Genomic DNA, 24,168 nt, shown 5'->3' on the forward strand with positions numbered 1-24,168 from the left:
TTTTAATTGAGAATCTATTGCTATAAACTAATATCTTATATGGCAAAATGCAAATCCTGGTCTTAATAGAAAAAGCACCAGGAATAAGATCAAGATATGTTTTATGAAATTCTTAAAGAATTTAAAAATATTTTTAAAAAGCAACAACAGTAAATCTTCTCATATTGATGCTGGCCGTTTAGAGTTATCTAACCCAGTGCTTCCTCATTTTATAGTTGTTATTTTATCTAGACACAGAAGTCTTTTTTGGCTTCATCATTGATGTAGAACTGTATAATGTAGAAATGATGGGAGAAAAGGGCAGATTATTGAATCTACTTTTCAAAAAACAGCTGTTACTCTCAAAATATTTTACATTGGTATGTATTTTAGTTTATTGATATAAATTTAAGGTCAATTTTGTTATACTGTATGTGTATTTCCTTTTTTCTGTATGTATATTTCTACTCTTGTTTAAGGTATTATGTTTATGGAGCTCTTTTAGAAATGTTATTGTATAGTTAAGAAATAAGAGTAGTAGTCATCTATAATAGTCAAGCTTACAGGCATATTTATTAGGCTTTTTAGGTATACATAGATATATTTCAGATAGATAGGTAATTCTTTTTTATTTTTATATTATTATTACAAATTTTCACCTCCTCCCCTCCTCTTATTTCCCTCCCCCTTCCTCTCCAGACCAAAGAGCATTCAGTGTTCCCTGCCCTGTGGGAAGTCCAAGGTCCTCCCCTCTCCATCCAGGTCTAGGAAGGTGAGCATCCAAACAGACTAGGTTCCCACAAAACCATTACATGCAGTAGGATCAAAACCCAGTGCCATTGTCCTTGGCTTCTCAGTCAGCCCTCCTTGTCAGCCATGTTCAGAGAGTCCAGTTTGATCACATGCTCCATCAGTTCCAGTCTAGCTGACCTTGGTGAGTTCCCATTAGATCAGTCCCACCGTCTCAGTGGGTGGGCACACCCCTTGTGGTCCTGACTTCCTTGCTCATGCTCTCTCTCCTTCTGCTCCTCATTTGGACCTTCGGAGCTCAGTCCAGTGCTCCAATGTGGGTCTCTGTCTCTATCTCCATCCGTCGCCAGATGAAGGTTCTATGGTGATATGCAAGATATTCATCAGTGTGGCTATAGGATAGGGCCAGTTCAGGTGCCCTCTCCTCAGCTGCTCAAGGAACAAGCTGGGGACATCTCCTTGGACATAGATAGGTAATTCTTCAAACACTTTAAAGACCTACAGAATATGTAATTTGTAATGTTTTAAGAACTTAGACCTTTCTTGACTGTGAGACACATCTGCTCCTGGCTGCACTAGTTACTTCAAAAAGGATAATGGGCATCGAAGAAACTCCTTATGGAGTCTAATTCCATCGTTGCAAGGTTAGCTGTTGCAGATTATAATAAAATATTCCCACACTAGCCCAGAATGGAGTATAATAAAAGTTTTTTTTTTTTTATTTAGGGGTAGCCTCACAGATCAGCAGTCCTCTGCATGAATTGGGAACAGGAACTGCATACAGCAGCCAAGGGGCCCACACATGCTTTTTGTCTGAGTTTATAGTATATGAGACCACGCCCAAAATGGGCTGGTATCTTAAAGGCTATTTGTTGAAGGAGTTCTCACAGCACCTCCCCCTTTTGTCTAAATAAGATAGTTCTAAGCCTAATACAAAACTATATACAATAAGAACAAATATCAAGTATAAAAATTAGAATTACAGCCAGCAAGGACAACGTCAAGCAAGAAACATAATGCTAAATGTTTCAATAGTTATCCTGTCCTAAGGTACCTAAGTCTTGTATTAGAAATGGCTTGACTAAGTCAGGAGAGGAAAATAACTATGACTATCAACCCCATCAAAGACCTGAGAAGGGAAATAATATTACTTGTGCAAACAGGAAGCACAATCAAGCAACTTCCAAACGGTGCAATAAACGACAGAGACAATTAGCTACCTGGGCAATCACCAAAAGCCTCATTTTCAATTTTGGGGCAGTCAACTCTGGCTAAGTCCTAGAGTAATTGACAGACCATTTTCAGAGGCAAGAAAAATTTCAAAATCATTTTACCCTGTTTTGTCAAGGTTTGGCAGTTCTTTTCTTGTATCCTGCTTGTCCAGTGTGGACATCATGCATTTTGTCAGTGGTTGAGGCAGGGGCAATTCTTTGCCCAAAGGCCAGTTTTGCTAAGAAGAAAACAAGCTCCAAGTGGAGCATCTTCAGTGCCCAATATTCTCTCGGCAGTAGATTGGTGCTGCCAGAAACAATCGTGTCTCATGTCAACAGAATCCAAAGTTAATTGAATGCCCTATTCTACAGTTCTTTGAAGTTGTTGAAAATTATCTATTTATGCAGAATATAGTCTCTATGCATTTAAAGAACCTTATTAGTCTAACCATAATTATGACAAACATGGATGACTATTGCCCTATAATTTTTAATATCTGTATAGCTTAAAGACTAAGGCTTCATATTAAAATATTAAATAATCTTTAAATAACTGTGCAGCAAATGAGGACAATGACCTCAAAATGTAAACAATTGTAAGTATCTTGATTAGAGGTAGAAATATATAGTGCAATATGATAAATATATCCCAAAATTGCATCAATATACAAATATCTTTTTTTGATACTTTGATCAGAGGTAGAAACACACATCTATACAATATGACAAAATAATTTTGCATAGGTGCACAAATATTTTAAACAGAAATAGGATTATATTCAATATAACAAATATAATTTAAATTTGTTTTAATATTCAAGAATCTATACCAATGTAAATTGTCTATAAATAAATTATAGCCCACAAGTATTTACTCTATTACTCACTATTATTATTAGTGTGAGTAAGCTCATACTAATCTACTTATTATCCCATCCAATTCCTTTCTTTTCTTTTTTCAAAAGGAAAGATCCCTGAGCCTATTTAGTTTCTACTCCAATCCCCAACTTTATAATACTCTTGTAATCAACCCCTAATAGATGTCTCTGACCCTGAGGACAAACTTTGTTGGGAGAGAGGACATCATCTTCTAGAATTTCTTCCAGCTGTCATGGGGGCAATGTTATTTTCACAGGATCCTGTAAAAACTAAAATGATGGTTAAGTTTCAAGATTACTGTCAGGTATAATTGCAAATCATCTCTGAATAGTTAGTAGGGTTTTTCTGAAGTCCTTATTTGAAGTTTTTATTTTAATTTCTGGTCAGACTGTTGTAATAAGGTGCATCATCTTGAACAGCTTGTAACCCAAAACTGATCTTAAAGTGGTGCTATCAGCATCATGATGTCATACCAACTAGGTAGAATCGTTGCTGTGGGGCCCTATCTTTTTCCTGGAAACTTTAAAGATTACTGCAGGAAAATTTATTGTTCATTGTGGAAAACTTAAACATTATTCATATAGGCATATATTCAATGAAAGATACTATAGAGACAAAAATAGGAATGGGAAGAAGTAAAATTTTTCCTAAATTCTTTCTTCTTTCTGTCCCATACCAGATGGTTCCTGATATAAGACAGAAACTCTTGAAGTTTTCTTTTATCAACATGCTTGAATTTCTAGAAGAATAGCCATTGTTCAACTCCAAAGGCAGCTTTAATTTTTTAGGTGATTTAGGCTCATTATTATACTGAGAAGTATATGGATGTGTGTGTGTGTGTGTGTGTGTGTGTGTGTGTGTGTGTGTGTTCAGGTAATAAAATTTTACCCTGAAGAGGATATGGTTAGACTTGTTCTTTCTATAACTGTCTGACCTGCAGGACTATTTTGTATACCTGTAATATGCTTTATATTATAATAAGCAAAAAATTGTTTCATTTTATTAGAGATATATGCTGGACCATTGTCTGTTTGTATTTGTGCAGGTATACCCATGTTAGACCTAACTTTTAGCAAATGCGTGATTACTGAATCAGCCTTTTCCAAGCTCAAAGCAGTTGCCCATTGAAAACTTGAATAGGTGTCAGTGGTGTGCTGTACATATATTGATTTTTAAAATTCTACAAAATGGAACACGTTCATCTGCCAGATTTTCTTTCTTTGCTACCCTTTGAGTTATTCCCTGCAGGTAACAGTGTTTGGTTATATAGAGAACAAGTAGAAAATTTCCTTATAATCTTATTAACTTGTTGCCATGTAATAGAAAACTTATTCTTTAAACCTTTGTTATTGACATGATTTTTTAAATGAAATTCTGAGGCCTTCAGCATATTTCCAATTAATAATTGATCAATTTCTGCACTACCTTCTGCTAGAGGACCTGGAAGACCCATATGGGATCAGATGTATGCTGTGTATATGGGACAAAGCCTATTCCTGATTATGTCTTATACATGGAAAAACAATGAAGTCAATTCTGTATCATCTAGTATAAATTCAGAGGTTTCAGTGTGCAAAACAACTCTTTCTGCATATTGAGAATTAGTAACGATATTGAGAAGTTTTTGAAAATCCCTTAGTACCTTGAGAATAACATATAATTTCTGACATTTGAACAGAATTATAAGTGCTTTGTTCCACTTTAGCTAAATATTCTGATTTGTACCTGACTTTTTTTGATTTATTTGCATCAGCATAGAATGTGCAGGCTCCAGTTATTGGTGTGTCATGTACAGTGCAGGGAAGGATCTAAATTACTCTCTTCATAAGGTTGATTTTGTCGCTTTTGGAACAGTTGTTATTAATCTTTCCTAAAAAGTTAGCACAAGCTCTTTGTCAGGGTTCATTGTCTTCCCATAATTTTTAAATTTCATCATTAGTAAAAGGTACTATAATCTCTGCCCAAGTATCTTTTTGCATTCTAAATTGGCATTTTTAAAAGCCAGAGATTTAATAAGTAGTCATCAGCTTATGGATTTGTTACTCCTATTTGTTCAGCTTTAGTTTATCTTTTTTTTTCTTTTCTTTTTTTATTGAGAAAAGAAGAAAAAAAAACATAAACAAAAAACAAGTTTCCACCTCCTCCCAGCCTCCCATTTCCCTCCCCATCCTCCCACCCTTCTCCCCCTCCTCCCACCCTTCTCCCCCTCCTCCCACTCCTCTCCCCCTCCCTCTCCAGTCCACAAAGCAGTCCGGGTTCCCTGCCCTGTGGTAAGTCCTAGGTCCTCCCCCCTCCGTCCATATCTAGGAAGGTGAACATCCAAACTGGCTAGGCTCCCACAAAGCCAGCACATTAAGTAGGATCAAAACCCCGTGCCATTGTCCTTGGCTTCTCATCAGCCCTCATTGTTCGCCATGTTCAGAGAGTCCGGTTTTATCCCATGCTTTTCCGGTCACAGTCCAGCTGGCCTTGGTGAGCTCCCAGTAGATCAGTTCCACTGTCTCAGTTGGTAGGTGCACGCCTCGTGGTCCCGACTTCTTTTCTCATGTTCTCCCTCCTTCTGCTCCTCATTGGGACCTTGGGAGCTCAGACCAGTGCTCCTGTGTGGGTCTCTGTCTCTATCTCTATCCATCACCAGATGAAGGTTTCAGCTTCTTTAGGTTCACCTATTGTAGACTCCGTGGCCCTTATTTATGGCTAGAAACCAATTATGAGCGCGTACATCCCATGTTCATCTTTTTGGGTCTGGGACACCTCACTCAGGATAGTGTTTTCTATTTCCATCCATTTGCATGCAAAATTCGAGAAGTCATTGTTTTTTACCACAGCGTAGTACTCTAGCGTGTATATATTCCATACTTTCTTCATCCATTCTTCCATTGAAGGGCATCTAGGTTGTTTCCAGGTTCTGGCTATTACAAATAATACTGCTATGAACATAGTTGAACAAATGCTTTTGTCATATGATAGAGCATCTCTTGGGTATATTCCCAGGAGTGGTATTGCTGGGTCCAGGGGTAAGTTGATCCCGAATTTCCTGAGAAACCGAAACACTGACTTCCACAGTGGTTGCACAAGATTGCATTCCCACCAGCAATGGATCCTCCACAGCCTCTCCAGCAAAGGTTATCCTTGGTGTTTTTGACTTTAGCCATTCTGACAGGTGTAAGATGATATCTCAAAGTTGTTTTGATTTGCATTTCCCTGATTGCTAAGGAAGTTGAGCACGACCTTAAGTGACTTTTGGCCATTTGAATTTCTTCTGTTGAGAGTTCTCTGTTCAGATCAGTGCCCCATTTTTTTTAATTGGGTTTTTTAATTGGGTTGTTACTCCTATTTGTTCAGCTTTAGTTTATCTTTATAAAAAGCCACTAAGGGGTTCTCTAGGGCCTTATTTAAATTTAATATGTGATTCACAATTCTGTCTATTTCTTGAATCCTATCCCAAGCATTTAAGTCTGCTCTATGGCATAGGGACAAGATGTGCTCATTATAAAGATCTTGACTCTGTGGACCAGCATAACAGCTCTTACCAAGAATTTGATCTTGGGAAGCCTCAAATTCTTTGACCATTCCTTTCTGTTCTAGGGCTTTAGCCTTCTCTCTCTTAATAGTACTTTCATTGTAACTGCTGATCATCTTCCATAACCTCTGAGATTAATTGAAGCCAGTCATGTGGAGTAGCCTTATTGCTAGAAGCCTATGTTTTACTGTTTCCCTATAAATGATGAATGCATGCCAGAAGATGTCACTGCTTCTTAATATCTTTTAGATCTTTCATACCTATAGGTTACATTCTTTTGTCAATTTGGATATTGAATATTTGTTGGCTTGTCAGAGGTAATAACAGGATAAGTCACTATAACTCTTGGTAAGTCATCTCTGACTTTGAGAGGTACTGGTGATGCTGATGCTGAATCCTTTGCTTTTACCTGCTCTCCTTTCTTATCAGTTCTGATACTTACCTCAATCAATTCAAATCTTTTTACCACTGTCTTTTGTAAAGCCTGAATCTCCTGGCCTGTGAATATTTCTTAATGATTTCATCAAATCAAATAATTTCTGGTACTCATTCTACACATGTGATTCCAAGTTTTTATATTTTTCCGTTAATGATACTTCCCATCCTTGAATTTTATTTGTATGATGTGCAGATTGCCTTCCTGGAGAGATACTTTATCTGCTAACTTATCATAACTTTTTAACAGATTTTGATTGTCACTTTCAACAGTATGAATCTATTCAGATAATCTCTCAGTATCCTTCTGTAAGATTTCATAACCCTCTGACATGGATTGAATTTTTGTCTGTCAAATTAAGATTATCCTTTTCAATGGTATTATTTTTTCAGCTAATTTCTCATTAGTCTGTAAAGACTATATCATTTCTAAAAGTGTCTTATTCTTGACTGTTATCAAACCATTTTTAAAGGATGTAATATAAAAAACAAAGCTAAGTCCTATGATCACAAAAATGGGTATTCTAGGAACTCCATATAAGCCTTGTAGAATCTCATCCTAAGTAGAAAAAAAAGGTTATTAAATTCATGGATGGTGATATTGTCTGCTATTATCTTGGGGTTTGTTTACAATATTCAAATTTATTTATTTATTAATCAGGTGTACTTACCTCTGTTACAGTTTTTGAGAAAATTGCCATAGTTGTAATAATAACCAGCAGGCGTCACTGTTGTAGGTGCAGGGCAGGGAGATGTGACTGGTGGCTGTACTAACAGTACTGCTGCGTTTCCATGACGGCAGCAGCTTAAATACTAACAAATATACTAGCCACCACCAGGAATTATTTTTAAAAAGAAGAAAATAAGATATTTTTACTTTAAACATGCTGTTGTTGATTGAATGCTTCATTAGGAAAGCTTCCAGTCAGCTTTTTCAGTCTGATTCTGTAATGAGCACAGCACGTAATGTTTTCAAATGCTATTGGGAGGACTAGTGCTTATTTAAGCTGGACTTTGTAACCCAGTAGATTTTCTTGGCTTAAGTTCCAAATTTGTAGAATTAATTTTTTGTCTGTCCTGGAACTAACTCTTTAGATCAGGCTGGCCTTGAACTGTAGAATTAAGAGTCCTAATGTTCTGTTTGTTCATGTTCTCTTCCCCCCTCTCCTTAATTCCTCTCTTCCCTCTCTTCTCCCAATTTTCTCAGGAGATCTTACCTATTACCCTTTCTGAGTGGCATCCATACATGTCTCTCTTAGCATCCCCCTTGTTATCTAGCTTCTTGGGGTTGAAGATTGTAGCTTCGTTATCCTTGTCTTTACATCTAATATCTACTTATGAGTGAGTACAAACTGTTTGTCTTTCTGGGTCTGTGGTACCTCACTCAGAGTGGTGGTGTTTTTTGTTTTTTGGTTTCTTTTTCAACTGAGTAATACTCCATTTCGTAAATGTACCACATTTTCTTTATTTATTCTTTCAGTGAGGGGCTTCTGGGTTGTTTCCAGGTTCTGGCTATTATGAATAATGTTGGCATGAACATAGTTGAGCAAATGTCCTTGTGGTATGAATGTGCATCCTTTGAGTATATGCCCAAGAGTGGTATTGCTAGGTCTTGAGGTAGAGTAGTTCCCAATTTTCTGAGAAATTGCCATACTGGTTTCCAAAGTGACTTACAAAGGGAGGGAAAGAAATGAAGGAGAGCAAGGAAAGAGATACCTTGATTGAGCCATTATAGGATTATGGAGAAATCTGGTGCTAGGGAAATTCCCAGGAATCCAAAAGGATTCCTAGCAATAGTGGAGAGGATGCCTGAACTGGCCTTCCCTGTAATCAGATTGATGACCATCCTAATTGTCATCATAGAACCTTCATCCAGTACCTGATGGAAGCAAATGCAGAGATCCACAGCTAAGCACTAGGCTAAGCTCCCAGAGTCCAGTCGAAGAAATGAAGGAGGGATTATACGAGCAAAGGGGTTAAGATCATGATGGGGAAACCCACAGAGACAACTGACTCAAGCTAGCAGGAGTTCACAGACTCTGGACTGACAGTTGGGGAACCTGCATACGACCAAACTAGGTCCTCTGAATGTGGGTGATAGTTCTGTGTCTTGGGCAGTTTGTGGGGCCATCGGCAGTGGGACCAGAATTTATCCACAGTGTAGTAGTAGGCTGCTTGTTTGTTCCCAGCTGCTCAGACCCAAAATAGCCACACAGAAACTATATTATTTGCAATACTGTTTGACCAATATCTTTTTTTAGAATCCAATTGTATTTTTTTATTTTTTTTAATTTTTTATTGAGAAAAAGAAAAAAAAAGTTTCCACCTCCTCCCAGCCTCCCATTTCCCTCCCCCTCCTCCCACCCTTCTCCCCCTCCCTCCACTCCTCTCCCCCTCCCTCTCCAGTCCAAAGAGCAGTCAGGGTTCCCTGCCCTGTGGAAAGTCCAAGGTCCTCCCCCCTCCGTCCATGTCTAGGAAGGTGAACATCCAAACTGGCTAGGCTCCCATAAAGCCAGAACATGAAGTAGGATCAAAACCCCGTGCCATTGTAAATTAAATTGAGCAATATCTTAAGCGTATTTCTGGCTAACTCATATCTTAAGTTAACCCATCTCCATTAATCTGTGTATTTCTCCAAGGCTGTGGTTTACTGGGCAAGATTCTGGTGTCTGTTTCTGGCAAGGCTACATGGCTTCTCTTGACTCTGCGTTCTTTCTCCCAGCATTCAGTTTAGTTTTTCCCGCCTAGTTCTACTCTGCCCTATCAATGAGCCAAAGCAGTTTCTTTATTAACCAATGGTATTCACAGCATAACAGAGAGGAATCCCACATCACCTCAGTCCATGAATTGACTTTTTTGGAACCCATTCCCTGTGTAAGGATACCTTACTCAGCCTTGATACAGCGGGGAGGAGCTTGGTCATAACTCAACTTGATATGCCAGATTTTGTTGACTCCCATGGGAGGAGGCCTTACCTTTTCTGGAGTGGATGGGGTGTTAGATGGGGGAACAGTGTAGAGGGGTCAATGTGAGGGGAGGGAGGGGGAACTGTGATTGGTATGTAAAATGAAAAAAAAACCTTTTAAATAAAAAAATTTTAAAAGAGGAAATAAGTAAATAAAAAAAGAATTCCAATGTTGAAATTTGCATAGGATTTTGTGGAACAATGCCTAGAAGACTAGTTTGAATAGTGATCCTAGTGTGATTACAGGAGGGCAAGTTTTGGTGCTATAATTTCTCTTTAATGATTTTGAACTTTTAATCAGTTGAAATGCATTTCTGTACAATGTAGACTTTGATAAAAGTTTGCTTAATGGTCTAGTAACATTAAAAACAACAGCAACAAAAAGAAACGTTTTAAAAGCAAACTAAAGATATGGCAACTTATAGTTTCTCATAGGAAAATTCTCATATAGCCTATTTAAATAACTTATTTACCAGATCAAAACATGCTTTTCAGCACAAGCAGTACAATTCCAAAAGGCACCTTGCATACTCTAGGACACTGACAGTCAGGTCATGCTCTCACACAAATGGACAACAGTGAAGTGCAAATGTGTGGTAGAAACTCAGTGCATGTTCATTAGTTGGGAAGCTTTTTCTATAGGCTCATAACCTGCTATGATAAGATCCCAAATCTTTCTCTTGCTGAGGAAAGCACATCTAACTTTTGGATAGCATTCCTGCATAGATTTTGTTATAGAAACAGAAAATTACGTCCTCCCCCCTTTCATTTTCTACTAACCTTTTCCTAGTAGGACCAGATCTTGGGGGATATTATTTCTTATCTAAAGTCTGATAAATTATGAGCTGGAGATATATATCAGTGGTTAAAAGCACTGGCTGCTTTTCCTGAAGACTAGGTTAGATTCCCAACAGTTAAATCATGTCTAACTCCGGTTCCAAAGGATCCAATGCTGCCTTCTGGCTTCTGAAGGCACTGTGCACCCACAGTGCACAAGCATACATGCAGGCAAAATACCCATACACATAAATTATCTTAAAAGTATCTAATTAGTTCTTTGATGAATTTTAATTATTAGCAATCTTTTAATTATTATTAATTATTTATTTAATTTTATTGCTTATTATTGGTCCATTTAGGTTCTTAGTTGTTTGTCTTTTGGTAGACCCTGTGTTTGTAGCTATTTATCCATTTCTGTTATATTTTCCAGTATAGTAGGATATAAGTTTGCTATATAGTCCCTAACTATCCTTTGGATTTTAGGGGTATATGTTGTAATATCTCCCATTTCATTTGTAATTTTATTCTTTTAGTTATTTTGACCAAGGGCTATCAATTTTTTATCTTTTTAAAAACCAATTATTTCATTAATATTTTATATCATCGTTTTAGTCCTAATTTCATTAATTTCTCCCATAACCTTGATTTTTTTCTTTTGGTGTTTGGTTTGGCTTATTTTTGATGTTTTAGATATCTGTGAGTGTTTGAGTACCCATAATGCTAAAATTCCCTTTTAGAACCTGCTTTAGCTGTATCCCATAGATTCTGGGACATTGTGGATTCTATACATTTAAATTTTTCATCTTTGATTTTTTTAATGACTTACTATTCATTCAATTGTGTAACTTTAATTACGTGTGTGTGTGTGTGTGTGTGTGTGTGTGTGTGTGTGTTGTGCATGTGAGTATACTGCCCTTAGAAGGCAGAAAGGGGTGTCAGATACTCTAGAACTGTAGTTACAGGCTCCTGTGATATGTATAATGTTGGATGTTGGGAACTAAGTTCCTGTCCTTGAACAGCAGGAACTTTTAACAACTACCAGAGTTATTTTTAAATTGTTGTATGCTTTCATATTTTCTGTATTTTTCCTTGTTGTTGATTTCTAGTTTTTATATATTATGATCTGTTAAGATACACAGAATTATTTTAGTGTTTTTGAGTTTAGTATTTGCTTTATGGCCTGAAACATCTTGTTTTTATGATTGGATGGGATAGTTTGTTAATGTTTGTTAAGTCCATTTGGTCTATAGAATAGACCTAAATCAAAACTTTTTTTCTTGGATCACTTTATCAGTGAGAGTGGATAATGAATCTATTTTTATATTGACGCTCATCTATTTCCTTTTCTTTTTTAATGTTTGATTAGTTGTGTTTTCTAAAAAAAAACTCATTTATTTATTTTTAATTTTAAAAAAATTATCTTAAAAATTATTTTTAAGTTTTTTTATTCTTCTCTCATACAATTACATCCAAACTACAATTCTTACTCCCTTCACTCCTTTGGCTGTTGTCTCTTGGAGGTCCAACTGTTTCTTTATATCCAAAAGTTTTTCTTTTATAAAACAAGGTGCAGTTTTGTTTCATGCACATGTATTTAGAATTTTTATATGATCAATATAAATAATCTGTGATCACTATGTAGTGACTTTCTTTGTCTCAGTTATCTAAGTTTCGCTTGAAACATGCTTCAAAGGATGCAAGGATCAATTACTGCTTGTTTTCAGATTCCATTTTCTTGGAATATAATTTTCTATCCTTTTACCCTGGCTTGGCAGGTGAAATCAGTATCTTAACAGACACAGTTGGTTTTTGTGTTTTAATCTGTTTGGTAAGCTTGTGTCTTTTAGTTGGAGAATTAACACCATTTCCATTCAAGGTTATTGTTGAAAGATGTGTATTAATTCTTGTTAGTTTATTTTCTTCCAATTGTTTTAAATATTCCATGTTCTTCCCCCTCCCTTATTTCTATAATAAGTTTGGATAATTTATTGAGTTATTAGTGTTTGATACTTTTCTAATTACATTTGCTTCTCTAAATATCCCTATGAGGTTTGTTTTTTCTTGTGCTTTTGTGACTGTATATCTATGTCTTTTCTATGTGTGGGATCTTTTAAGTATTTCCCCCGGTACTGACTTAGTTTTTTTTTTTTGGAACCCTGTAGTTTTGTACTGTCTTTACAAGTTAACTAGATGCTGTCATCTAGATTGGCAGTTATTTGCTTGTAGAACCTGAAAAAAAAAATCCATGCCATCTTAGCCTTTAAAATTTCTGTTGAGAAGCTGGCTGTTTTTCTGATGGGCTTGTCTTTATGAACCTTGATTCTTCTTCAGAGGGGCCTCAATAATCTTTGTTTTGTACTCTGGGAAATTTAAGTATTTTGTGAAATGGAGTCTATAGATTCTTCTCTTTACCAAGATCAGAGAATTTTCTGTTTATTCTACCAAATGTGTTTTCTGTGCCTACTAATCTTAAGTTTGGTCTATTCTTCTTGTCCAAACACATTTTCTGTCCATATTTTCCTGTTTTTTCCTTTGTCTACATCAGTTACTTTTGTTGCTATGACCAAATACTTGACAAGAATAAATTTAAGGAATGAAGGATTTATTTTGATGTGTAGTTTAAGAAGTGATACTATCATCGTGGTGGGAACTATTTAGTTGCAGGACTATGAGGTGGTTGGTCACATCTTTTTTCAACAGTCAGAAAATAGAGAAAAGGATATGTATTGAGCTGGACTATAAAACCTCAAGTCCTGCTTCCAGTGTCTGGCTTCCTCCTTTATCTTCTAAAGAGTCCCCAACCTTCAGAAACAGCCACCAGCTAAAGACCATGAGCTTGTGGGAGACATTTCACATAGAAATTATATCACCGTTTGGATGTTATAATTCATCAACCATAAGACCTACTATCTTTCTTCTTAATCTATTTGAATATTTCAACTGAGTTGTGTTTTTTTTAACAGAAGAAAAAGCTTAGAGATTTATTTTAATTTTATGTGCACAAGAGCATCATAGAAGAAATGAACAACCAAAGCAGCAGTGAGATTTGAGAGCTCATAACACTGTTTTAATAGGGGAACAGAAGGGGCAGAGAGATATTTCTGGAAGAATAAGTGGCTTTTTAGAGGAGCATGTGGTGGGGGAAGAAACATGTATGGAAGCACAAATGACATCTGAAAGGTAAATAGGCTTTGAGAAGGACAGTAGGGAGATATGACAGTTTGCAAAAATGTTTATCTTGTGTATTGTGTCAGTCTTGCCTGGTCTCTTATGTTACATCAAGAGGAAATTTGTGATTTTTTTAAAAAGGGTCTAAATTAACATAGTTAAGAGAAAACGTCTTCCTGCACTGGTTGAGTCTCAGATGTCTACATCTCTAAACAATCTTTATGCCCCTATGGCACAGCTGGCCCTTTTTTGGTATTAAGATCCCTTTAATGGATTGTATTGTTTTGCCAGAGAGTTCCAGTACAGCCAGGGCTACTCACAGAAACCCTGTCTCAGAAAAACAAAACAAAACAAAACAAAACAAAAAAATAGACTAGATGTTCATCGTTCCCAATCTGGTGCTGGAGTCCTAGGGAATTTCTAGAGACTCTGTGTTGTAATCATCAAGAAGTAGATTCTGATACAAGCAAAAGAATGCCAAAGCAACAAGGTAGATGAACTTGGGAGCAAGAGTGAGGATAAATGGCTAAAAATCAAGATTCCCTCCTTCAATGCCCTTCTATGTGATTGCCACAAGAATGAGTTGCCCAGATTTTTTTCCCTTCTCAAATGATCCAGTCAAGAAAATCTTTCACATGCTTGCCCAAGTACTTGGGTTTTTCGTTGATTAATGAGATAGTCAAGTTAGTAACCAAGATTAGCCATCACATGGCCAGAAAACAGAAAAGACACCTTGTATCAAACATGGGAGGGATGGTGGGGAACTGACACCCAGATCTTCTCATCTTCACATGTGCACCAAGGCACACACATGCTGCATTCACAGGCATGAATGCACAAGTAGAGACATACACATATACACAACGGATATACATACGCCCAAATTTATATATATATATATATATATATATATATATATATATATATATATATATATTTCTGTGGCTTAGAAATTTGTTGGGGACCAGCCTCAACAAAAATACCTCTTACCAGGGTAGAAACATGGGGATTTATTTATTTATTTGTTTGTTTATTTTAGTGTTCTGACAATGTTTATGAGAGTTTCATTCTCATCAGCATTTACTCTTGTCCACCTTCCAAATTTTAGCCATTGTAATATGTATATAGTGGTATTTCATTATTTTTTTCCATTCAAAAATTTACACTTCCTCCCCTCCTCCCATTCCCCTTCCACTCCCATACTCACTCCCCTCCCTCCCCCTCCCTCCTTAAGAGAGGGCAAGGTACCCTGCCCTGTAGGAAGTCCAAGGCCCTCCTCCCTCCATCCAGTCCTAGGAAGGTGTGCATCCAAATAGACTAGGGTCTCAAAAAGCCAGCACATGCAGTAGAAACAGGTCCCAGTGCTATTATCAATGGCTTCTCAGTCTGCCCAACATGGGGATTTAGAAATATTAATAAAGAATACGAAGATGCAAAAAATAATAAGACAGAAAACAGAAAAGTTTTGGGAGTTCCAGTGAGTACTGAAATCGCCTGCATTTGATTTCCAATTGCTTAAAACAACCTTGACACCGAAAGATATCCTTTTATAGCCAAAAACAGAAATCTGTTTGGAGCCATTTGTCCCTTGACAGCATCTACAACTGAATCCATCCTGATCTATGTGCACTTTCACCTCTTTAGGCTGAGATGTATTATGTCTCTTTTGCCTGTGTCTGATAACAGTTTTGCTTAAATGAAAGTCATGGTACAGCTTCTGTGTATTTCCTTACTATTACATTTCCACTTAGTTTGTAGAGGGTCCTCAATATCTGGGCCAAATGTGAGATTAAAAAGCCCACCAGTAGTACAGTAGCCTCACAAGATCCTATACTGGTTTGACTATGTGTGGAAGAAGGAAAAGTTATACTTTGTCTTTTATTTCCTGTGGAAATATGTGGATCTTACTCAGCCAGACAAAACCCCCAAATTTTACCAACAAGCTAGGTCCTTTGGTACTTCTTTAGATTTATGGACCATCTCTTCTCAGGTGAGCTAGAAAGCTTCCCAAACCAGACTTATATTTGGAGGGAAAGGTTTATGTATAATTAGTGTAATGAGACATTTGAGTAGTTGGTGGTTTGCTCCATGGTACTTGATTAAATTTCTCTATCCCATAGCATATTTTGAGTTGTGCAAATTCCCTGGGTAACACAGTAGTTCACTGAAGGCTATCTGTTAGGCTTGTCCTTTTTTCTATAATGATTTACTACTGCTGTGGGGGGGCAGCCTCCAGCAACACAGAGCTTTGATAGGAATCCATGGAATCCAGGAGGCTAAACTTTTCTAGCTGAGGTAAGGTTAGGGAAAAAGACACTCACAAACTTTCTTGATGGTTTTCCTTATTTATTCTCCCTTTCTATATTTTCTTTCTCTTTATTTCCTCCCCCCTTCTCTCTTGTGTTTTTCCATAACTTTTATATCCCTACAGAATCTTTCAGGCAGTATAAGAGTCAAAATAGTTGCATTCCATTTTTCAAGTAAATGATTATAGGTAAAAACATGTTTTTTTTTATCTCCCTCACATGATTAAACATTTTATGTATTACAGGTGAAAAACAAATTATCCCAAGAACCCATATACATTCATATCCAAGCAACTTGTTACAGATTAAACATGTGGGCAGTAAGGTGTTCTTGTCAGATCTTTTACTGTCAGGCAGCATTTTTGCAGTTACAAAGAAAGGGCCAGTTACTTTATTACTTATCTTGAAAGGTAATGCTATAAGGAATCTTAAAGGAATTACAAACCTAAACGTTTATATAGGAAAAAGAATCAGCTCTACTTAAATCTTTAGGGTACACATCCATTCATTAATAGTTTCTTTTGTATCAGGAGATTGAGGGCGAAATGGGTATTTAATCATCGCCTTTGGTAATCAACCAAACCTAGCAAGGAGAGTATGTCAGCCAGTAATAATTGGGCTGCTTTGTTCTTGTTCCCTGACCTTAAAGGGTTTCACATTTGTAGTATGGAGGTCACTTGTTTGTTCCTGGCCACTCAGATCCAAAATAATCACACAGAAACTACATTATTTAATACACTGCTTTACCAATGATGCTAGCATATTCCTAGCAAGCTCTTACATATTAAATTAACCCATTTCTATTATTTTATATTTTACCACGAGGCTCGTGACCTACTGACAATGTTCCAACTGGTGGACCATGGCGTCTTACCACTTCGTTCTCTTTCTCCCAGCATTCAGCTTAGTTTTTCACGCCTAACTCTGTTCTGCCCTGGTATAGGTCCAAAGCAGTTTCTTTATTCATTAAACAATAAAAGCAACACATAGACAGAAGGACCTTCAACACCACACATTCAACTATGTGCCTTTCTAAAACTTTAGGTTATCTCCTGGAGTTTTTCACCTCAAAGTTATTTAACAAAGACATCTTAGTATAACTTCATTACTTTCAAAACATTGTTTCAGCTGTGTTATACTCCAGGACCTGTGAACACATTTCCCAACATTAAGGTTAAAAGAATTTAAACTAGCTGGACTACTGGGACTCAATTGTTTGTCATTAATTTGAGCTACAATCCTTGCAGCCCTTAGGTGAGACTCACAGACTCTGGATGTGAAACATAATCTTGTATTTATTTTTATTCATCAAAACTCTATATAAGCTATCATCATTATTATCAAATTAGATAGTACATCTTAGGGAGAGGTCATCTTCTTGACAGTCTGCAGGTAAAAATGCCCAGTAGAACAGGCTGTTTCCAAGAGATAAACACACTATCTATTACAGGCAGTGGAAATCCCCCCCATGTCCACTCACACCATGCTGGGATACCAGAGAAAGAGAGATGCAACAAAAAGGCACAGGAGAAGTGAAAGGCATTCCTGGGTCTTTAGTCCTGTGTTCTTGCCTAAACGAGATTGACCCAGCAGAGGATTCTCCTCTGCTGGGCTGACACCTGGAACTTCAGCTGCAACTCACTGCTCCTCTGGCATGGCCCATGGCAATTTACCCAGGGTCTTTTGGACTTTCTCTGCTTTATTTTTGTTGTTAAAATCACCAAAAGCTTAATTTAGAAGTTTATTTGCAAAGTTTGACTCAGTGAGTAAGAGAGCTTGCCAAATGAATGAAAATTCGAGGTCAAATCCTCAGAACCCAGTAAAAATCTCAGTGTGGTTCTGTGAGTCTGTTATCCAAGTGCTGTGGCAGTCAGAGGTAGGAGGATTGTTTGGGTTTTCTGACGGCTAGCCTAGCTACAGGTTCAGTAAGAGGCTCTGTTTCAAAGGAATAAGGTAGAGAGCGAAAGCAGGACCCTTCACACTGTCCTTAAGCCTCCATCTACTTTTAGACACCCTAATATACATGTGGTAATACACTGTACACTTAGAACACACATACTCATGCACAGTAAATGGAAAACATTGCCAACCCTAAAATGGCTCCCTTAATTAAGATATCTACTTCCCTGCTCCCATATCCACTCTTCCTCCATCCCAATCATCCCATTCCCCCAAGCTCACCCCATCCTCCCCTTCTCCCTTCTCTCTCACCCTCTCCCCTTACTCCCATCCATCCCCCACCCCCAAGCTCCCAATTTTTGCCTGGCAATTCTTGTCTACTTCCAATATCCAGGAGGATAACTATATGCTTTTCTTTGGATTCACCTTCTTATTTAGTTTCTCTAGGATCACGAATTATAGGCTCAATGTCCTTTATTTATGGCTAGAATCCACTTATGAGTGAGTACATACCATATTCATCTTTTTGTGTCTGGGTTACCTCACTCAGGATAGTGTTTTCTATTTCCATCCATTTGCATGCAAAAGTCAAGATGTCATTTTTATCACTGAGTAGTACTCTAATGTGTATATATTCCACACTTTCTTTATCCATTCTTCCATTGAGGGGCATCTAGGTTGTTTCCAGGTTCTGGCTATTACAAATAATGCTGCTGTGAACATAGTTGAACAAATGCTTTTGTAGTATGATAGGGCATTTATTGGGTATATTCCCAAGAGTGGTATTGCTGGATCCTGGGGTAGGTTGATCCCGAATTTCCTGAGAAACCGAAACACTGATTTCCATGTGGTTGCACAAGTTTGCATTCCCACCAGCAATGAATGAATGTTCCCCTTATTCCACATCCTTTCCAGCAAAGGCTATCATTGGTGTTTTTGATTTTAGCCATTCTGACAGGTGTAAGATGGTATCTCAAAGTTGTTTTGATTTGCATTTCCCTGATTGCTAAGGAGGTTGAGCATGACCTTAAGTGTCTTTTGGCCATTTGAACTTCATCTGTTGAGAATTCTCTGTTCAGTACAGTGCCCCATTTTTAAATTGGGTTAATTAGCATTTTAAAGTCTAGTTTCTTGAGTTCTTTATATATTTTGGAGATCAGATCTTTGTCTGATGCGGGGTTGGTGAAGATCTTCTCCCAATCAGTAGGTTGCCTTTTTGTCTTAATGACAGTGTCCTTTGCTTTACAGAAACTTCTCAGTTTCAGGAGGTCCCATTTATTCATTGTTGCTCTTATGTCTGTGCTACTGGGGTTCTACATAGGAAGTGGTCTCCTGTGCCCATGTTTTGTAGACTACTTCCCACTTTCTTTTCTACCAGGTTCAGTGTGGTCAGACTAATATTGAGGTCTTTAATCCATTTAGACTTGAGTTTTTTGCGTGGTGATAGATACACATCTATTTTCATTCTTCTATAGGTTGACATACTTAGCATAATAGTTCCCATGAGTGACACAGTGATACATTATAAAACTACATAAACATTTTGGGCCTGTGATTTTCTAATCTATGCCCACCCTAAAATTTGCTTTATTAATTTTTTTTTGGTATTCTGCTGACTATGCCATTGTTAGCAAAACCAGAGTGCTCCAAAACCCTTGCCTTACTTCCCCTTCCCCTGGCTGTTATGAAGGGCCCCTCAGCAGGGAGCCGCCCCCTGTGCCCCAGGCCTGCTGTCTTGAACCTTGCAGTGCTGAGCAAGCTCACCTCTGAGTGTGCAAGAGACTGAGTCACAGCTTTCTTCTTCCCCCAGATCTCAGGCACACATCCCAGCCCCGGAAGATGGGGAACTGCCTCAGATCCCCGACCTCAGATGACATCTCTCCCCTTCACGAGTCTCAGTCCGACAGGGCTAGCTTTGGCGAGAGGACGGAGCCAAATCAGGAACGATTTCATCCAACACCTAGCCTGATTTGGTTATCAACTCAGGTGCTTGAAGAGGAACAAATGAGAGTAGCTCAAAGAATAGGCCTTATACAACATCTGCCTAAAGGAGTTTATGACCCTGGAAGAGATGGATCAGAAAAAAGGATCCGAGAGTGTGTGATATATATGATGGACTTTGTTTATGGGGACCTAATTCGATTTCTACCATGCATACACACCTATCACCTGGACTGTATAGATGACTGGTTGATGAGATCCTTCATGTGCCCCTCCTGATGGAGCCAGTTGATGCAGCAATGCTTTCACCCTAAGAGACTAATTGAGCCAGGGTCTCACATTTGACTTCAAGTGAACCATCACTTTTGATGGTTTTGATCTTTTTTCACTGAACCCCATGGGCCAGGGATTAGGAATTAAGATCATGCACAGAAGTTTTCTAAAAATTCCTGGATGGCTGTAGATGTTGAGGAAAGTATGTGATATTTTAGACACTTATGGGGGAAAGTAGAATGGTTGGTATTTTTATGTAAAGCCTTGACCCAGTGTTTATAGTTGTTATTAGACCTTGTTCTTACTCCACTACATAGGAATTACGTAAAGTGTTACAACAATTGTACATGTTTAAATTGTGTGTGTTGAAGATTGGAAAAAAAAGATAGTTGTTATTTTTCCTAAAGGAGATATGTTTCTTCTTCCATCCAAATTCTTTTCTGAAGTTACTGGCATTTGGGTCAAGGTTTTATTAAAAGCTACATTTTATAACACTGGCACAAAAACTGGTAGTTTTATGTAGTGGCATTTCAACTGTATTTTAATAAATAAAGACTGCCTGAAGAGCCGAGAGTAAAATAGTCCCACTGGTCAGCCTTATAGACCAGATTATGGTAACACACACCTTTAATCCCAGTAGCCATGACACACACCTTTAATCTCAGTAGCCACACTAGTTGCCATACAAACCAGGAGGTGCATGCCTTTAATCATGGTGGTGCACACCTTTAATCCCAGCCCTACAGAGGATTATAGAATGGGAGGAAACTCTCAACTCTCAACACACAGTGTCATTCTGAGATTTTGGGAGACAGGATCACCATTTAAAACTGAGGTCAAGGTAAGACCCAGTGGCTGGCTGTTTTTTTGCTTTTTGGATCTTCAGGTTGAACCCCAATTTCTCTCTCTTGAGTTTTATTAATTGTGCTTAATTTTTTAGCTTGTTTACACGGTTCTTTTTTTTTTCCATTGGAAATTGAATTCATTCACTTAGGTCTTTTAAAATAATGTATTATTATCATTGGGGCTGGCTCTATGATTGAAAATCAGTTTATTTATAACCTGTTGTAAATGCTGTATTCTGTTTGCAGTTAGGAAATGCAAAATTCAAAGTGATCTTCTAGCTCCTAAGCAAACTGAGTACACTATTCCTTTTCTATTAAAAATGAGTTGATGTGTCAGGAAGCCAGTGCTCGCAAAGTGGATTTGATATCTTCTTCCTTGTGTGTCTTATTGTTTTGGTTGTTAATATGGTAATAACTTGCATTATGAGCAGCGGGGCTGCGTCTCCGGCACCCAGCCACCCCCATGGTTAGCTTATGTCCCGAAATAATTACACGGAAACTGTATTCTTTTAAACACTACATGGCCCATTAGTTCCAGCCTCTTATTGGCTAGCTCTTACATATTGACCTAACCCATTTCTAATATCCCTGTAACACCACGAGGTGTCTTACCAGGGAAGATCTTAACCTGCCTCTGTGTCTGGTAGGAGAATCATGGCGACTCCTCAATCTGCTTCTTTCTCCCAGCATTCTGTTCTGTTTACTCCGCCTACCTAATTTTCTGTCCTCTTAAAGGGCCAAGGCAGTCTCTTTATTTAACCAATGAGATCAACACAAAACAGCAGACTCCCACATCATTTCCCCTTTTTCTGTTTAAACAAAAAAGTCTTTCATTTTAACATAGTAAAATTACATATAGCAAAACAGATATCAAGCAAGAATTACAGTTACAATATTTATATCTACTTTATCTTTTATCATAACCAAGGAAAACTATAACTATAACTAACCATTCTTCAACTCCATCAAAGACTCCAGAAGGATATAATATTACCTAAGCAAACAAGAAATCCAAAGCTCTAGAAATGACAGAGACATCTCGCTGCCTGGACAGTCACCCAAAGTTCCTCTGTACCATTGGGGCATCCATCTTCGGCCTTCAGGCCCATAGTATCCAGAGACATTTCCATGAAGCACGAAAATTCAAAGACAGTTCAGTCACTTTCTGCTGTGTCCTGCAGAATCTCTTGCAGACTCTTTCATAAGTCATGAACCCCAAAAGACAGTCTCACCTTTAGGCAAGTTCAGCAGTCCTCTCTCTGCGGGTTCTCTGTGTCCATTTTATGCAACAGTCCAGGCAAGAGCAGTTTCTTGCCCAAATGGCTATCAAACTCCATAAGGATCCTCTTCGATGCCCATCTTCCTCTCGAAGTAGATTGGTGCTGCCAGGAGCAGACATGTCTCATTGTCATGAAAAGTCCTAAGTTATTAAAATATTTTAAATGCCATATTCTACAGCCTTTGAGAGATATGAAGAATCCCTATCTGAAATATATCTCTATATATCTAGAAAATCTAAGTAACATGACTACAAACTTGACCATTATTTATGATTATCCATCAACAACCTATATTTCCTAGTTATACATTACATTTTAAAAATGAACTACACAATCACAATACCTTAATCAAGATCAGAAATACATATACATATAACAAAATTGACCTTAAAATCCATACCAATGCAAATTATTCATACCTATATCATTTTCCCCTTTAAATGTAGAAGAACATTTATAAACAATATTTTGGGAACATGGGCGCAGTTTTTTCTCTCCAAACTGCTTCCTGCTGAATGGGGATGCTGTTAATCATATCATTTAGGGTGTAACCTGTGTGCCAGATTTATCTCAGTTGGCAGTTGAGTGAAGTAATTTTTTTTTTCTTGTTGTGCCATGTTCAATTGCTATCCCTAGGGAGCCTGTTCTTTTCTTTTTTTTCCTTTCTTTTTTATTTATTTATTTTTTTATTGAGAAAAGGAGAAAAAAAACCAAATTTCCTCCTCCTTCCAGCCTCCCATTTCCCTCCCCCTCCTCCCACCCTTCTCCCCCTCCTCCCACCCTTCTCCCCCTCACCCTACTCCTCTCCCCCTCCCTCTCCAGCCCAAAGAGCAGTCAGGGTTCCCTGCCCTGTAGTAAGTCCTAGGTCCTCCCCCCCTCCGTCCATTTCTAGGAAGGTTAACATCCAAACTGGCTAGGCTCCCACAAAGCCAGCACATTACGTAGGTTCAAAACCCCGTGCCATTGTCCTTGGCTTCTCATCAGCCCTCATTGTTCGCCATGCTCAGAGAGTCAAGTTTTATCACATGATTTTTCAGTCACAGTCCAGCTGGCCTTGGTGAGCTCCCAATAGATCAGCTCCACTGTCTCAGTGGGTGGGTGCTCCCCTCGTGGTCCCGACTTCTTTGCTCATGTTTTCCCTCCTTCTGCTCCTCATTGGGACCTTGGGAGCTCAGTCCAGTGCTCCAGTGTGGGTCTGTGTCTCTGTCTCCATCCATCACCAGATGAAGGTTCTATGATGATATGCAAGATATTCGTCAGTATTGCTATAGGATAGGGTCATTTCAGATTCCCTATCCTCAGCTGCCCAAGGAACTAACTGGGGACCTCGGCTTGGGCATTTGAGCCACTCTAGGTTCAAGTCTCTTGCCAACCCTAAGGTGGCTCCCTTAACTAAGAATTGTGCTTCCGTGCTCCCCTATTCAACCTTCCTTTTTCCCAATCTTCCTTTTTCCCCAAGTTCCCCCCATTCTCCCCTTCACCCTTTTCTCTCCCCATCTCCCCTTACCCCCATCCCACCCCACCCCCAAGATCCCAATTTTCTCCCCGGCAATTTTGTCTAATTCCCATGGCCAAGAGGACAACTATATGCTTTTCCTTTGGTTCACCTTCTTACTTAGCTTCTTTGGGATCACCAATTGTAGACTCCGGGACCCTTGTTTATGGCTAGAAACCAATTATGAGTGAGTACATCCCATATTCATCTTTTTGGGTCTGGGTTACCTCACTCAGGATAGTGTTTTCTATTTCCATCCATTTGCACGCAAAATTTGAGAAGTCATTGTTTTTTACCGCAGCATAGTACTCTAATGTGTAGATATTCCACACTTTCTTCATCCATTCTTCCATTGAAGGGCATCTAGGTTGTTTCCAGGTTCTGGCTATTACAAATAATACTGCTATGAACATAGTTGAACAAATGCTCTTGTCATATG

General features: G+C 38.1%; 2 protein-coding genes across 5 annotated transcripts in view; both read left to right on the top strand.

Moving 5' to 3' along the window:
• Dock3 (dedicator of cytokinesis 3) overlaps positions 1-24,168 on the top strand; it is a 465,111-nt gene that overhangs the window by 143,974 nt on the left and 296,969 nt on the right. The window lies entirely within an intron of this gene.
• On the top strand, positions 19,735-20,115 carry LOC121464134 (RING finger protein 11-like). Its single transcript, XM_041676732.1, has one exon. The coding sequence runs from the start codon at positions 19,735-19,737 to the stop codon at positions 20,113-20,115; it is 381 nt and encodes a 126-aa protein (XP_041532666.1).

The sequence above is a fragment of the Microtus oregoni genome, unplaced genomic scaffold (genome assembly GCF_018167655.1).
Source record: "Microtus oregoni isolate MIOR12 unplaced genomic scaffold, Mior012 000028F_ref0000031, whole genome shotgun sequence".
Taxonomy (NCBI): Eukaryota; Metazoa; Chordata; class Mammalia; order Rodentia; family Cricetidae; genus Microtus; species Microtus oregoni.